The 18,805-nt window shown below is 38.8% G+C and overlaps 1 protein-coding gene across 2 annotated transcripts in view; it reads right to left on the reverse strand.

Annotated features, from left to right (window-relative positions):
- The window catches only part of LOC149457498 (potassium channel subfamily T member 2), a 1,188,731-nt gene that overhangs the window by 68,396 nt on the left and 1,101,530 nt on the right, over positions 1-18,805 (reverse strand). For both annotated transcript variants that reach the window (XM_089683639.1, XM_089683638.1), the window contains exon 24: positions 5,689-5,772. In XM_089683639.1, coding sequence (XP_089539765.1) covers positions 5,689-5,772 — 84 coding nt within the window. The remainder of the gene's footprint in view (positions 1-5,688; positions 5,773-18,805) is intronic.

An 18,805-nucleotide genomic window follows, 5' to 3' on the forward strand; every position in this document is an offset into this window, starting at 1 on the left:
TATCTCTTCTTACATAAAAAAAACAAACAAAAAAAACAGAGTTTCTGGGAACATATAGTATACACAACAAGACTTCAGGGAGCAAACAGAAACAATTTCAGTTCAAGTAAAGGGCCTACAATATAAAATCCATTGTCTTTATTTCACAGAAAGTGACTTGATAAAATGTTACTTGTAAGTGTTGCACACTAAGGGAAAAACAATAAGTCAATTCACATCTCACCATCTCATTACTCTGACTGTGATTCTTGTCAGGAACCTCTTGAAAACTCAAAAACATTATATACTTGAGTATATATTGTGGGAACCAGCCACTTGCTTAAATCTTTTTAAGGTATTTTCTTGCTACATTTTTTTAAAACAATGTTCAAGAAATCTCATGGGTTTCATTTGCAGTGCTTTTCCAGCGTTTCTCAGCCCTAAAGCAACTCTTCATTAACGTCCTGGCTAATGCTTGCATTACTGCTGCTGACTTAGTCTCCCACTTTATCCCAGGGGTGCTCAACCTGAGCCCTCTGATGTGGCCCGTGGCCTCATGCTTTGGGATGGTGGGTCAGCAAGCCCACATCGCGGTTAGCAGACCTGCCATCCCTGAGCATCAGAGCATGGAGCTGCGGATTTGCATAAGCCAATTCTTCTTCTGTAGAGCCGGCTCCTGTCCCAGGCAGAGTGATACTAAGTGCATTTTGCTTGGGACCTTTTTAGCAGCCTAGTGCTGCCAGCAGAAGGCAACAAAAAGGTCATTTTATTAAACATCACATAGTTTTGCAATGGGCATATTAGCACCTTTAAAAAACATTATTAGGTTGTCTTCACAATGATCTGCAGGTGCAGCCCAGTGCACCTGAAGCTTTCCTGTGGGTTAGGTGCACTGAGCTATAGATTTCTATTTTATCTTGGGGGTTTGGTGGACTTTCTGAAAGTGAACCACACCTGCAAGATACTGTATAATAGAAGTCTATGGCAAAGCACAACTAACCCACAGGAAAGCCTCAGTTGCACTGAGATGCACCTGTGGTGCCTTTAAACTGCAGCACATCAGTGTGAAAGCAGCCTTATAGGGGTCTCAGGATGGTAAGGGCTTGTTTACATTTGTGGTATGGGGGGTGGTAAAACCCCATAGTTGAGATGTGTTTGTACCTGTGAGAGGAATCCGCCTCAGACCGCACTCAGGATTCAAGTTAAAAAGTTTATTTAATCGTACGAAGAGACAAGATACAGTACAATTACATTTATCCTGACTTGTCTGCCTGGCAACAATTAATTTACATATTTATAGATTGTTTTTTCATAATTTAGATCAAAGATGCTGACTTAGCCACTTCTTCTGGATATGATTGGTTGACTTAAGTCTGAGCTTAACCTTTATTGGTCAAATCCTAGAAGAAGGTGTAGCTAATCTTACAGATTCTTAATGAAAAGGTAATTTTTGCATGCTCATACAAGGAAGTATTTTAGCAAGCTTGCAGGTTTTTCTAAATAATAACATGTTTCTTAATCTAACAGGTGGAAACCAAAGACATGCATTTCAGCCTTGTAGATTTGATACATAGAAATGTTTCTATCACACTCTGCAGTTTCATACAAGAAAATGACTTGTAGTTAGCATATATTTAAAAAATACAGTTTCTCAAGTAACCCTTTATAAGCAAGCATAAATGATTATAAACTGAGCAATAGATTATTAATTGAGCATCTATTTCTCTAACAGTACCACATCCCCCAAGCACTGGTGTAGCACCAGGGGTTGCAATGGCAACTCCACCCATGCTCCAGGGGGTCCGTGCAGTCTCTCTGTCACATTCTGTTTTACAGAATATTGAGATATTGAGAAACCAATCCTCTCCATTTTCCTCCTGCAATTGCTGAAATCCAGCTTCTCCTCCTTTCCCTCCTTCCGGCTTTCAGCAGCTGCAGGAGGAATATGTTAATTATAGAAAATAATTGAAAAACCTCCTGCGTTCATATCTAATTCCTTATAAAACCAATGTGAATGAAATAAAAATAAATATAAATAAATACGTACAGCTGCCAACATCTAATCATATACCCAATGATCTGTGACAAATATGCAGAAAAAGAAATGTAGCGCTAATACTAATACCAAAAATGTGAAACATACAATTGCAAATCCCCCAATACAGTATATGCTTAATATGACAACAACATACCATATATCATAATAGGTGAAAAAACATGCAAAGTGAAAGGAACCTCTCAGGTGCTACCTATATGAAGAGGTTAAATGATGATGTGAATAACCATACACAAAAAATAAAATATACAATCATACACATCCAATAAATGTTAACAACACTCACACCACCATGTGTGTGATATGATCCTCCTGGGTCATAAATGTGGAAAAACAAGTCCAAATGAGATTACAATCATGATGTGCTCCAAATGATCCTAAAATGGATCAGAAAGTGAAAAATCCAAAAGGACTAAACAATAAATGGTGTTCAGGTGCTAACTGACCCCAAAATGCACTAAATGTATAAAAAGTTCCCCACTCTCACAGATTACTGCCAAAACAATATAAACACACTTACAATGACATGCGTGACACTTCAATACAAAAAACATATAATGTGCTCACACAAAAAAACAAATAACACAAATAATGCATGAAGCTTCATATGCATTTGCTTAAATATAGAAAAAGCCACCATATAGTGAATCACGGTGTCCAATGTGGTGAAAAAACACCATAAATTCCTCCACCTTGGAAGACAGGAGGTCATTGTCCAGGAGAGCACCACCTAGGAGAGAGGCGGGAGCAGGGGCGGACTGACCATTTGGAAACTCGGGCACTGACTGAGGGCCCGAGGGTCAGTAGGGGGCCCCATAAGATGCCCCTGGTACCTTTTTCATAGGCTTTTTTGAGTTTGGGCAAGGACACAGGGGCCCCATGATCCCCTATTGCCCGGGGGCCCCATGAATTGTCAGTCCGCCCCTGGGCGGGAGCCAGCGCAGCAAGGAACTGCTAGCTGTCTGGACAGAGTTGTGTATGAAGACTGCCTGTGGGAGGCAGACAAAGAGCCTAAAGGATACATTTTGCTAGAGAGCTTGGGCTTCTGAAAAACTGACTTGCTGGCCAGATAAAAGGATGAAAATAGAAGAAAGGGAGCCTAAAATGGAAACTAATACAGACATATCCAAGAAGTGTTAATTGGCCACAATTTACATATCCATTTGTAGAGGATGTCCATTACCAGTAAGCCTGTATCTGAGGGGAGACGATTGCGGGGAGAGTGACCAGATCCCAGAGGAGTTCCAGGCATGGAGGATTCATGTTAGTGGTCCTATACAAGTGAAACTCGAAAAATTAGAATATCGTACAAAAGTTCATTTATTTCAGTAATACAACTGAAAAGGTGAAATTAATATATGAGATAGACTCATTACATGCAAGCAAGATAGTTCAAACCATGATTTGTCATAATTGTGATGATTATGGCTTACAGCTCATGAAAACCCCAAATCCACAATCTCAGAAAACTGACAACTGTCAGGTCAGCAGTCTTTCCCATGATTGTGATTCCTACTGAATCAGACTGAGAGACCATTTAAAGGCTCAGGAACCCTTTGCAGGTGTTATGGCTTAATTAGCTGATTAGAGTGGGACACTTTGAGCCTAGAATATTGCACCTTTTCACAATATTCTAATTTTCTGAGATTGTGGATTTGGGGTTTTCATGAGCTGTAAGCCATAATCATCACAATTATGACAAATCACGGCTTGGACTATCTTACTTTGCATGTAATGAGTCTATCTCATATATTAGTTTCACCTTTTAAGTAGCATTACTGAAATAAATGAACTTTTGCACGATATTCTAATTTTTCGAGTTTCACCTGTATATTCTTAATGTCTAAAGGAGAGAAAAAAAAAGAATGCAAAAAATTCAAACATTAAAGAAGAAATCCAGGTACGGGTATTTTGACATAATTATATTGGTCCAGCTTGGCATAAGTGCCATTCAGAGAATATTTTGCATTTCTCAATTAATATAAATCATTTTCTAATTGGACATAGTGGACAGCCTGATAGAACCTCCACAACTCTTCACCCCATCCAAACAGAAAATGCTTTACAGTCATTGAGAAAATGCAAAGCGATCTCTGAAAGGTAACAAAACAAATAAAATAGTGTTGTGCTAATATTAATAGTACTAAGGACACAATAATTCAAAGTGTGGGGAGACAGAAAAAATAACCCCAAAACAGAGGTGATAAGTATAAAAGCCTGAATCCAGACCTAATTAGATGCAATATGAACTGTGACAAAGACAATGTGAGTAATAATCAGTAAGCGAACATAAATAATACATAAAACTGTAAAGGCCTGAACCCAGACCAAACTAAGTGCAACATAGATTGTGATGAAATACAACGTGAACAATAGTCAACAAGTGAACTTAAATATTGTATTCAACATAATAGGACTAACACGTTCTAAATAAAAGTGCACAAAAAACACTGTGCAAAGAAAACTGTGCCAAAATCAAATGGCAAAAAATATGTGCAAAACTAACCATACAAAGTACATGAAATTATAAATGCATGAAACTATAAATGCATCATAAATAATACATAAAAATGTAAAGGCCTGAAACCAGACCAAACTAAGTGCAACATGGATTGTGATGAAAACAACGTGCACAAGAAGCAACAAGTGAACATAAATGATGTATTCAACATAATAGGACTAACACGCCCTAAATAAAAGGGCACAAAAAGCGCCCTGCAAAGAAAACTGTGAGAAACTCAAAAAGCAAAAACTGATCATAAAAGGTGTCTGAAAGGTGTCGGTGCTGAGTGGGCACCCTCAAGTGTCACAAAGCAACAGGGCAGAGCTTGGAATGGGACCTGGAAACAAATGGAAATCACTAGAGTAGTGCTGTCCCCTACAATGATTTCCAGCTTCTAGAGCAGTGGTTTCCAAATTGTGGCCCGGGGGCTGGATGCGGCCCTTTGCTTGCTTTTATCTGGCCCTTGGGGCACTATTTAATCCACTGACACCAATGAATACCAACGATGGGGCACAATTCCCACAAATGAGACCAACAATGGGGCATAATTCATCCCAATGATACCAAGTATGAGGACCAATGACATCAATGTTGGGGCACAATTTCTCCCAATGACACCATTGATGGGGCACAATTCCTCTCACTAACACCAAAGATGGGGCATGGTTTACTCCCACTGACGCTGAGACATTTTCTGGTCCGGCCCCCCTAAAGTATGTAGGACAGTAAACTGGCCCTTTGCTTAGAAAGTTTGGAGAACCCTGTTCTAGAGGAATGCCACAGGTATGGTATATGCATAGTTACATTGGTCCAAGATGGGTCAATACGTACAATTATCCGTACCTGGAATTCTTCTTTAATTATTGTAAATTCATGAACAATTCAATTATCGCAGAATATATTTGCCAATGTTTATCTGCAAGAATACATTTAGTTTCTCATTCAGGGTAAGAAAGCCTGTTTTTCCCATATTGATTTCTATAAACGATTTAAGAAACGTTCCTTCCTCTGCATTTTCTTTCAGCCACACTATACCATACAGAAGTCTGAGGATTTAGAACTAAAAAAAGACAACCTGTTGTTTTTTTTTTTTCCAAGTCACAGGATATAATCCTATAATAGCCTTTTAGCCATGTAATTTCGAACTTACAGAACAAAGAAATCCAGACCCCGGCGTGGTGTCCAGTCCCAGCAGCAGTCTTGTAATAGAGATCATATAATCTTTCACAAATGACTATGAAAAGAAAGCAAAAGTTAGTGTGTGGGCTGTAAATGTTTTGTACAGAAAAGTGAGGAAAACTTTGTTAGAACTTTTCCATCTACTAAAGCAGATATGATGTGATCATTTCACAGTGAAATATCAAAGGCCAATGGAGGTAAACAAAGCATTCAAATCTGTATCAGAACTAAATGAACTGAATAAGGTGAAGTCAGGTATGAATGTGAGTATAAGGAAGTATGAGGTTATTATCTTGTAGAGATCAACAGCACATGATTGAAGCATTGTACGACTGTGTAAGTTTGAGACGTGCTATTTTGTGCCACGTGCGTAGCTTATGCCATAAGGAGCCACTAATTTAATTTGTTTAGTGATCAATTACTACCCCTAGCAACTGAAGTATACATAAACCTTAACAATGAACTTCATTTTTCTCACTTTCCGCCTGTTAGGTCTCATTTACATGAGTGGTTATACTCATAGTCAGTGATTTCATTGTGTCATATAGCAGCTGGAGCCTGCAGGTGCTGCATTCAGAAGCCTATTCATGTCTATGGTAACACATCAGCTGCATTTACACAACTGCTTGTCCCAATTTGACAGACATGGGGATGTAGTTGAGTGCCCTGAATACACACTATCTGCATTCAGGGATACTAACCTGCACCCACATAACTGTCAAATTAGGATGAGTGGCTGTGTATGTGCAGTAGCTGAGTTCCTATAGACATAAATAGGAACTCAGCATGCAGCACCTGATGACTCCTGTGGCTTAAGCCTGGTTCACATATGTGCAGGTGGTGCCACTGCGGATCCGCACAAAAATCCGTACAGCTGCACCACCCGCACAGAGAAATACAGACCAGCGGGCGGGTGCCATTATTTCTAATGGCACGCTGCGCACATTGGAAAATGCAACCATATTGGGAACTGAGGTTCCTGTGCGGGCTGCGTTTTCAGAAGAAGTGCAGGGACTTCTTCCCTGAGTGTCACGGGGCACGGGAGTCCTTTAAATGAATAGGCTCTTCTGCAAATGCAAAATGCGGCCTGCACGGCCACATATATGTGAACCGGGGTAAAGATACAGCTCATTCATGGACTACAGGTGTAAGCACCTGTGTGATTGAGACCTAATATACTATGGGAAGCATGTTGTCATATATTTTTGGATAAGTGCAAAAAACCTGTTGATCTTGTCAGAAATTAACAGTGGTCCAGTGGCCTCTGCACCTTTCCTGTGCTATCTGAAAATACAGACCTACTAGTTTTTATCTCAGGGTATAAAATGTACAGCCTTTATGTTGAAAAGATCTGAGAATAATGCAGGCCATAGATTTGTAAAAAATCCTGCGATTTTTCGGACGACATTACACTCCGCCGATATTCTTGTCGTGTATGGGTAATTTTGTCTGCAGATTTTCGGTTTTTTGTCTTTTTGATTATCGGTCCTGCTGGTAAATTTATAAAAACGACCGAATTTCATCCCATTGATGGTAATATTCCCCGAATTTCTAAACGACAAATTAATGCGCATGTGTTATGACCTGGAAGTTTCTCAAGGAACTAAATTTCTTTTCCGCGAGAAAGGTCAAAAGTTGTAGTATGTAAACAGAACGTCATGTCATGTATTTCTGTGTTGTAACCTTTGTGTTTGATGTACAGAAATAACATGCATCCACTATGCTTATTTTGTTGTGCTTAATTAGCCCATAATTAAAAGAATTTATAGCATAATTAATACCTATAACACTTTCTGGATATATATATATATTTACAAAATAACAGCAATATACTTTTAAAGCAGCAAAGCTTTATTGACACATGTAGGTAGACAGTATCAAAAGCATTATTTTTTATTAGGAGGGCATTATCTAGGCATTATTAGTATAATTATATTATTATTATTATATATATATTATTATTATAGCATTATTTAGGAGGGCATTTTCTTTCTTGGCTCACTGGACTGGTGAGCCATTGTTCTTTAGAAACATCCTGGCTGAGAGTGAGAGAAACAGGAGTCTCACAAAAGGGATTTAAAGAAGGAGAAAAGCTGCTGGTCTTTTGTGGATTAAGGATCCAGGGTGATCCTGCAAGCCTGCTGGCCCTTAGGGGTCACCGGGAGGAGGTGAGGAGGCAATTTAGCCACCTGTAGGAGAGGAGTTTGGCACAAATCACCAATTTTCTATCACCACACATCGCATGATTATATTTATCACCTGATGGACTGTGTGTTTCATGGATTATTTATAAATTGAAATATATGTTTTTTGCACTTTTTTTGGCACTTTAGCACTCTGTTCACTTTGTATAGGATACATTTATATATGGTCACTTTATGTAATGTTTTCTATGTACAAGCATGATTTTTAGACACTAGATTAATTGTATTTAAAGACCACTTGAGGTATAGATGATAGGTAGCTAATTATTTATTTTATGTCATTTTGGTTGGAAATATTTCAGGGATTTCACTATATGAATTGGTCACATATTTATTTGGTCACATATTGATTTTTATCTAAATATTTATTTAGAGCGCCGCACTATTTATTTATTTATATATTATTTTTTATTCATTATAACAATTATAAAAAATATAACAGCTTTTTTTACCATAAAAAATTGTTCACTGTACATTGTGTACATATATGACAATACAAGTATCCTCCAGTGCTAACACACCTAACATTATAAGGGCCAGTTTTTGTTTGCGGTTCATTTTGGGCATTTTCATAAGATGAAGAAAATTCGTAGGGACGACATGTTGCTGATGTCTTGATGGCAGATTACGAAAAGAGGGAGGGAAAAAAAGGTCACCAAACGACATCATTTCCGCCAAAAATACGACAGCATTTCCGTCCAAAAAACGGCATCATTTCCTGCAGAGGTAACAATTACAAAGAATTTTTCCGCCGATTTTCATTGTAATTGGTTGTCTAATTGGCTCTATGACCAACCGATTTTTCGTTTATCCCGAAGAAAAATCGCAAGATTTTTTCCAAATCTATGGCCTGCTTAAGGGTGGTTCAGTAGTTTAGTGATAGGCACACCATTCAGTCCTCAAAAATACTGTATGTTATCAACCCACAACAGGTCTATGGAGTTGAGTGCTTGTCTGGCACATCAGCCCTGTACTGGTAGGGTCTATTAAGAAATAAGACATATGGAAATGTGGATGTATTGCACAGATGTGATGCATATTTCTTTTTGCCCTAATGTATTCTTTGACCTTAGAGAGTTTAATAACACAAATGAGGAAATTAAATTTTGCTGTGTAGCTCCAGAATAAAGAGGTGATTGCCAGAAAGTGGTTGAATCTCTTAGTAGCAAGAAATAATAGTCACTCATATAGCTTAGCCCTGAAGTATTTTGGAGACACTCTACAAGAAATAGTTACTTTCTGCAATAACAAGCTGTATAAACACCCCAAGACAAGCACCCTAAATGCCTTTTTTGCCAGTTTTATTAAAACAAAATGGTATTCACTAGCACAGTGTATTTTTTAGGCTTTTACTCTTTGTTTTCACCTGGTGATCTGGTCAGTAACACACATCCTTTATTACAATGCCCCCCACTCTGGATGAAGGAGCACAGGGGTCACATTTGGATTGCAACATTGTTAGTCTGGGGAGAGGGGAGTGTTAGACGTATGAGCAGATTTAAATGCACTGACAAACTGAATTCAAATACCAGTCAATACTTTATAATCAGTTAAAGCAAATCGTTTTTTTTTTCCTTTTGGGATAAAAATTATACATACATAAAAAAGCTGATTATTGTAAGCACCCCTGTCAGTGTTAAATGGTTTCTCTCAAAAAACAACACTTACTGTCCAGACCACCAAATGAAAACAGAAGAAAGCATGAAAAATAAAATGAACACAACCATCACATCTAAGATTTTTTTTAAGCTGCAATATAATAAATAATTGGTTTGGGGATTAATACTACATTAAATGTGTTACAGGCAACTTATGTGGCAGTATATGAAAGTCAAACTAGAAACATCGCGCTGTTGAATCTGTTAATTCCAAAGGAAACAAAATGTATTACAAATGTTTATATAGGGGAATTCTGGTCAACAGTGGCCATAATGTGATTTCATTTAATCTAAATTGTAATCAAACAGACTGGAGACCCTCTAAAACAAACATTTTGAGGGAATGTTAATCAACAGAAGATGATAAACATAAATGGGCATGTTTCACTTGACATTAAGGGAGAGATATACTAAAACTAGAGAGTGCAAAATCGGGTGTAGTTCTGTGCAGAAATTAATCAGCTTCCAGTTTTTATTGTCAAAGCTCAATTGAACAAGCTGAAGTTAGAAGCTGATTGGCTACCATGCACAACTACATCAGATTCTGAGTGCACAGATTTAGCCCCCCCCCCCCCGTAAACATATTATACAAATGTTTTGTAGTGCACATGAGTTTCTCTTGCTGTTTCTGGCATTAACAATCTGAACACTGGTTGGATGCATTCCTTTTTAATTAGAGCTGCCCTAGTAACCAAAAAGAGGAAGGTCAGTAGATATAAAATGACTGACGTGTTCTGTAAAGAACTTCCTACATATTGGTGCCATTCTTGCCATCATGCATTGGGCTAGTCCCTTATCAGGTGCTTAAGACCAACCTAGAGATAGGTGGTCCATGGCTAACGGTGAGTGCACATCCATGTGGGGCACCGATTGAGCACAGAGGAGCACATGGCATTTCTGCACGGAGTGCACCAACTGATATTCAACACCTGGGCACTTTATTTTTCCAAAGTGGGACTGAATGTTACAATTATTCTCTTTGTATATGTGAAGCAATATTACTCATATATTGTCAAATTTAATGCACTTAATTTATGCGTGGTCCACATGGTATTTTGTTTGTTTTTGTGTTATTTGTTCAAAAATTAGGACTGCAGCGTTTACTTATCAAAGTTTCATGAATATCTTTTCCTAAGTGTAACAGCACTATATTTTAAAGATTCAGTGATATCTAGAATTTCTGTGGCAGAACAGGGAGCTTTAATGGGATGCTACAAGTTGTGTGTTGGAAGGGAAATGTTTTTGAACCAAATAAGAGCAGCTATTATAACTGGGGCTGTAGGTTAAGACAGCAGATTTTTTTAAAAAAAGGTCTAAACATCATCAAAACTAGAAAATTGTGCTGTACATTTTTAAAACTTGTATATATAAGACAATTTTAGGGAGTGACTTAGTTTGCGAGCGAGCATAGAAGTAGCTAGTTACCATGCAAGAGAAAATTGGATTTAGACTATTTTAAAGCTGTTTTATTTGTTTCCATTAACAAGGTGTCTAGGGCTAAATGTCTCTTTGTAATTTTCTGTTCAGGGGCTGAAGAACGACTTTGAATATAGGCCCTATAAAGCTAATCATTCTCCTTTGATAAAGAACCGATTGAGGCAGTAGGTTATTTATTCTTTGCAGCTGCAACACTAACAAAGTGACCCCTGAGCATGTGCTCTCCAAACTGAAAGTATTCACATTAAAATGTTCATCTAAAATTTTAGATGTTTCTTGAAGTGTGATAGTCTGTTAATATGATGGTCAGACCATAGATAGAAATATGTAAATATCATTATTAGGGGAATTAGCCAGTAGTATGGGAGTGCAAACATTTTTATCTAGTTTGGCATTGCTTTCATGAGGGTGTGAAGGTTTGTACCTGACTAAAGAAAGTTTTATGAAAGTAACCACCAACATTTAAGTGAGTGATAGCAATCTATAAAATTTAAAAAAAAAGTAAAAATGGTGCTTGTGCTTTATTAGAGGCATAAGCACTCACTACTGTAAGACTGCGACCAACTACATAGCCCTGGAGAATTAAAAATCTGTTTTCTGGGACTTTATAAGTATGATGAAGATCAAAACTCATTTATTATGTATAAACATAGTTAGCCTTCATTTTGTTGAAGCAAAGGAGTTAAAGTAATATTGGTTTTAGTTCCTATTAAATATTTTGGGTGATTAAGTACTGAGAAGTGTGTTTCTTCTTGAGTGAGAATTATATAACTGCAAAGTTCTAATATTTCTTATATTGGTGAAATGCCTTTATTCTTTTTTTGTTTGCTTGTTTCATGAAGGTTTTATTGAAAAAGGCATAATACAAAGCAATGTATACATTGTCATGGTCTCAAAAATGACTTATGCAGGCGTAACAAAGATGTCTGCTGCAGAATTTTAACACTAGAACATGTTAACAAGAATCTTGACTTAGCATGTACATGGAACATTTTTATAACATAAGAAAGATCAATCAGATGAATGATAGATATACTATAAAGAAAAAAAAGAGGGTAACATTAGTCCTGTATAAGGAAATCCTGGACAGGATCAAAATTAGTTATGTGAAGGCTGAGGCCAGACCGAAAAAGGGCATATGGATACATAAGAGGCAGGCTTGCAGGTAGAAAAGAAAAGAAAAAAAAAAAAATATATATATATATATACAGTATATATAGATAAATACTAACAAGTTCCTAAATTTCTTCCATTTTATCTATTCTGTGGAACCTTTCTCCTATCGTCAGAACTTTAGTTGAATGGCAGGGAATACATTGTCTGGCAGTGTTTCTCATGAACATTGCTAAAGACTTGACGTAGCATTTCTGAGCAATGGAGGTGTAATGAAGATGGTATTGGGTACGTGAAAAAATAATGTCATCAGAGGTGACACCTAGGATAGCTTCATGTACCATTTTCCAGAATAAATGAATCTTGGAGCATGTCCACCACACATGAAGTATCGTCCCTTAATTTTCCTCACATCTCCAACATTTATCAGAGAGTTGTGGTGAGAATTTGCTTAAAAAGGAGTTCCATACCACCTGGTTAGTGTTTTGTATCTGCATTGCTGGATAGAGGCAATCATGGAGCCCTTGTGTATGTAGGTACAAATGGTTTCCCATTCTAAGTTAGTTATCTGCACCTCCAAATCATGGTTCCAACATTTACATGAATTGCTAGTGTCAGGAATGGACTGGCCAGCAATGGTGGGACTCACCTGCCTTTTGATCTGCAGTACCAGGGATGGCCAGCGGGTGCTCCCAGCAATCAGAGACTCAACCTTTCAGCCAGCTAACACCTGGAACTGATGATACTGGTGTATTTAAGGGATGGCCAGACTTGCAGACTCTGCCTTGGTGTTGTGTTTGTCCTGGGCCCTGTATCTGTCCTGCATCCTGTTTCTGTTCCTTTGCTGACCCTGCCTGATCTGAACCGCTGCTGACTTCTCCTGCTCTGATCCCGGCTCGCTCCTGACCATCCCTCTGCCTGACCCTCTGTACCACGCTGCTTGCTACCTGTTCTGATCCCTGGCTTGTGACCCCGACCATCCCTCTGCCTGACCCTCTGTACTACGCTGCTTGCTACCTGCTGAACCTGGCCTGTGACCCCGACCAATCTCCGCTTGCTCCCCCTGTACCTACCTGCCCCATTGATATTGACCCGGCCTGCCTGACGACGCTTGCTTGTAAGTACTGTTATCTGTGGGTGGTTGGTTTGGTTTGTTTGCACTGTATTATGTTTTAGTATTGCACTGCGTTTATGTTTGTATTGTTAGTGTTAATAAATTATATTGTTTATCACATATCTGAAGTCTGCGTTTCCCTGCATCAGTCACATACCTCTGGTCACACCTGGGAACCCTGACAGCTAGCAAATACTGAAAGTCTTCGAATAAAGACATGTACTGAGTAGATATGAGGTCTCTTTGAGGGTGCTTTCTGCTACAGTCTCAAGGGCAGTAAGAGGTCTGATCCAAAATTCTGCCGTCTCTCTTCTAGATAAAATGTGTTAGATTTGCATGAATGTCCAGCGGGGAATGGAATGAGGGGCAATATTAGCATTCATACTTGCCAGCGAGAGCAGTTTGCCCCTCCTAAAAATGTCGGAGGTCAGAACATCTTTATGGGGCTAAGTCTGTTGAATGGCCCCTTTCATAGGCCCTATTAGGGGGTGAGGGCTGGCCAAATGAGAATCATGTTGAGCGTGTATCCATGAAAGTGATCTCAAGCACTGGGACATTATATAGTGTTCTTGTCAGGGTCCTATCCACGGCAGAAGTCCTGGAAGACCGGACATTTCTGACAGTACCCTACATGGCCACGGAAATACAAGGTGGCGAAGATCCATGCACATTGGCGCACGGACGCGTCGCACATGCGCACTGGCGCATAGTTGCGCACAGAGGCTCTTCACTCCCTCAAGTTGCTGGATGATCTCTAGCTCCCCGTACCTTGTTCCTGGTTCCTGTTTCCTGTGTTATCGTGACCTGTGACTTCCTGATACTGACTCGGCTTGTTCTTTGACCTTTCTACTCTGCTTAACCCCTGATCTGATCTCGGCTTGGCTAACGGATACTCTCTCTCGCTCCCCTGTGCATGACCTCGGGTATCCCATCTGACTACGTCTGCTCTGATTCCCACCTGGTACCTGACCTTGGCTTGAACTGGCTATCCAGTAATCCTCTATTCCCGGAAGGGCTTGCATACCTCGCACAGGCGCCACCTGTCTGCAGACCTCATCTCCGTGCATCAGCCGTGCTCCTGGGTGGACCACCAACAAGCACTCCTACAGGCGACCTGTGCCACTTTGGGGCTGACTCCAGCTGTCCCACTCTCAGGGGAGTCTGGAACTTAGCCGCAAGGGAAGCCCTCTCTCCATTCGCCTCCATCACCAGGTACCTGATAGTTCTAAAGTAACCATGGTGGTGGTGGGATGCTTTGTTGTCGATTTGTGACTGAAGCATTGGAGTAAAACCTATATTGATCATAGGCTATTCATCCCTTTGTGGGATGTTGTCTATTTACATCAGGCATTTATTACCTTTGGGAGTTGGGAATCCCACTTAGGATAAATATCAGGTTTCAGCTTTGTGCGCCCCTCCTGCAGCACACTGAATATTGCTCCCCACCTTTATTTGTGGGTGGACCTATTGAACCATTTGGTGACAATTGGTTGTTATCTTCCTACTATGTAGACAAGCTGGTCCTTGATCTGAAGGATATGTGTGTGATACAACCATATCCCCTGAGGAAGCCCAATGGGTGAAACATGTTGGGTTTTATCACACAGTATATTCAATTGGTTGGAACCTTTAACCTGTAAGATTTACTGAACATCATGTCTTGTATGTTTTTTACCAAAATTTGTATGTGACACTTTTAAGCTTCATATTTGTAATAAAATCTTCAGTGGTTGTATCTCAAGCAACTGTATAGTGTCTGAATGACCTTGCACCTATAAAGTCCTATTTTTAAGGAGCGGGGTTCTCTCCTATTTTTCATGTATACATTATTCATGGACGAGGTGCTGTGGTTTTTCTTTGATTTTAATTAGGGTAAAAAAAAGTTCCCCACTGTGTGGAAAAGAAGACTAGCTAGGTCCAAATAGATAGCAATCTGCAAACAAAAAAAGGGGGGCAGAGCATAAGAGAGGGAAATAATTATCTAGCATGGCAAAATAAAAATGCTAATAAAGAAAAAAATCAGGGGAGAAATATCAAGGAGAATATTATGTTATGGTGTGGTGGAGCGCAGAAGAAAAGGAGGGGCACCAGCATGATAACACGTGCAACACAAAGGATGCAGACAAAAAATGTAAGCAAGGAGAATGGCCACAGCCTTCATAACAGTTATAGTCAAATAACAAAACAGAAAAGCACATTTTTAAAATAATAACCAAGTAAGTATTGCATAGCACAGTCATAAAGGCAAATTATATTCTGGTAGGAAAACCCGCATTTAAATCCTAAGGGTGGTAGACTCTCTGCATATAAAGCAAATTTGGTGTTATGGTCATGGGAAGGGAGAATAGGTGGGGAGAGGGCTAGGGTGGAGGACAAGGGGAAAGGGAGAGGTGGGAGAAGATGCAGAGGAGTTTAGTGTAAGCCGAGTTTATGTCACTGGAGAGGTTGTATATTAAACAAAACCTTTACCCATAAGGCAGTATCTAACTTCCTATAAAGCTAGAAGCAGGCTATGAATAGTACTCTCAATGAGAAGATACAATGAGTCATTAGTGATCGGACAAACACCCCCGTGTTTGGTTTGCAGTCGAACATTTGAACCAAATGAATGTTCGACCGCGAACTTCGACTTAATGCAAGTCTATAGGACTCGAACTTGTAAATACAAAAGTGTCCATTTCGAAGGCTTATATGACTACTCCAATTTCAGCTACAATATGAAATAATCAAAGCAAAAGAAAGGGAAATCCATCTGCCAGTAAGAATTTATGTATCCTTCAAAATCATGGGTAAAAGCAGAGGAGTAGAGATGGGAACACAGCATGAATTCTTATACCAATTCATCCCATCTAACAGAAGCCTGCAACATCAGCTTTCTGTGCTCTGCTGAACATTTGTAAATGTGAGTAAAAGCCTACTATTTGTCACTCTGATGAAAAATGATTTGTTTGCAGCTATTGACTCAGCAATACAGTATCTGGTGCATTACAGACTTTAAATCATCCAGAAGGTATATATGCAATAAAATGTACTATATTTTTCACACTGAAAGTGTATCAAAATTCAACTGAATGACTTTAAGTTGTTAAAGCGCTGTGCATTATTATCAATTGGTATTTTTTTTACAATATAAATTTGCACCATTTTTAATTATTTTTTTTGCATCACACTGCTGATGATCGTCTCCAGCCTCTTTACAACCACTTCATGTTTACATGCAATAACTCCAACATCAGCTACAAATCCTTACTTTGGACCAGTTTGCTAATGGCAACAACAGTGGATCATGACTGTGCAATGTGTGTCACCATGACTGTTTGTAGTGCCCACCAGATGTGCATGTGACAAAGTGGCCGTGCAGAAGCAAAGAGACCATTGTCACTCTACATAACAGAAAGTGCCCAGACAGGGGCCTTCATTGTTTTTTTTTTTCTTTTAAGCTGCAGATGTAAAAAAGAATGAAAGCAACTTTTGAATTACACTACTGTGAAAGCTTGTAGGAGATTTAAGTTGTAGGGTTTAAATCTATTTTAGGTAATATATCTATATCTATATCTATATATATATATATATATATATATATACATAAGGAACCCTTGAATCCCTCAGGTCATTCGATAGTGACTAGAGTTAAAGCAGTATTGGTGCATTTTATTGTAAAAGAATGATCCCTTTGGTCTGCACCAGTAAATTCAAAAGATACTATTCACTTTGCCATGTTGGATACTTAGGATATTTCGAGTTTATCTACCTTGATTAACCATGATATTGGTCTGTGAAATAATGGAGTTGTTTAGAAAGTTAGATTGGTTTTCTGGTGTACAACTGAAGTTCATTTTCACTTTGTTGTGATCAAGTTTGGAAACCACTTTCATATTTCTGGATGACTACTTCTTGAGCCACATGAACAATAGGCTTCAAGAAAAGCTGCTTTTGCAGGCGTTTGTCTTTTTTTAAGCCTGTAAAAGTACCTGTATGTTAGCCTATGTGTCCATGCACATGTAAGCTTTTACATGACTACTGGTAGAGGAGCTTTTACAGGATGAAACAAAAACTATCACCAGTGCATTCAGGAGAGTTTTTGAGCAGAAAAAAAGCTAGATGCTCCCAAAAGGGTGCAAATAAATTTAAATGCACCTAAAAGCTAGATGGGTCTAGCTCTTGAGAATAATTTAATAGAATAAATTAAAAATTATTAATAAATTAATATTCTGGCCATTGAAAATCCATTAAGTCCCAAATTCTTAAAGCACCTAAATGTGTGTGCAATACGTTGCTTTAGGCACATTTTTTAATCAGCTTTTCTATTGCCAGGAGCTCTGGTGTTCAGAGGAGAAAATCAAATGCCCAGAGTGCATGAGACCTTAAAGACATGCAAAGCCATGATGGGTTCATATGTGATTTTGCCATATGCTATTGCCTATGAAAAGTTATTTTGCATGAATTAATTCTATTAGCAATGTTGTAATGCATAGCTTTAATAAATAGATTATATGTTCACAGTCCAAGATGGTGATGAGTCCCTGTAATGATTACAAAATTAAAAGTATGGTATAGGGTTTTAGTATTCAGATGAGTCATGAAGAGGTTGCATTTTAAGCACACAGATCTTGATTGGTGGGGGTAGCCTGGTTAGTGACATGTATAATAACCCATTGACAGGAAAAAATGGTAAAGATTTTCATCTCTATAAAACTTTTAAGTTTATCGCTAGAGCACCTAAGTAGGTAACTAGAATTGTAGGTGACTCTGTGAAGTGTAATAACAGGTTACAGAAAATGAAAGACAAACTAAAGGAGAGGGGATATTCCATTAAATTGCTGAGTTTGAGCTGTGTGTCAGGTAAATCATCAGCTGATATTGGAAAGATCTATTGATTTTGGACCGTGTTCTTTGTGAAATTTAAATGCACTGCCATCTCAGTATAAATTAGCCTCAAATAAGAATTTGTACAGTGTATGTATAACAAATATCGGCATATTTGTGTAGAATAATAACCCATGGTTCCTGACTGTAATGTTTTACCTATGCACTTTTTTTGAAGGTGTAAGGAATGTCCAGTAATGTCTAGGACAGAAGACCAGTGCATGTGTGTTCCTTTGCATAGGGTTACTGCCAGAAATGCATCAGTGCGCATGTTCAACACTTATTGCTGTTAATGCCCAATATAAAGAATGTGACATGGACCATTCATCCTCAGCTAATTCCTGATTAACCTAAGACTTGATTTGCTACTTCTGTCTTCCTATATACAACCTGGCTTGCTTTTGATCTGTCTCTGGATCCTTGTCTACCTATTGTGACTATTATGACTGTTTTGGACACTGTTTCCTGCCTTCTGATTTGGTACCTCACTGCCTGGTTGTTGACAATCTCCAGTTTGCATCCTTCCTACACTCCTAACTTCTGATCGGGTTCTGCCATGCTCAGACCTTCTAGTCCACAGTTGTCTGTCCCTCACATTGGACACTCAGTGCTGCCTGCAACATTGGCTCTCATGCCACATCCTGACATCTCCTGTTACCACTACAAGCTTGTTAGAAAAGAGGCACAAGATAAGCC

This window comes from Staurois parvus, unplaced genomic scaffold, assembly GCF_062004578.1.
Source record: "Staurois parvus isolate SC_StPar_1 unplaced genomic scaffold, SC_StPar_1.0 ptg000318l, whole genome shotgun sequence".
NCBI classification, from domain to species: domain Eukaryota; kingdom Metazoa; phylum Chordata; class Amphibia; order Anura; family Ranidae; genus Staurois; species Staurois parvus.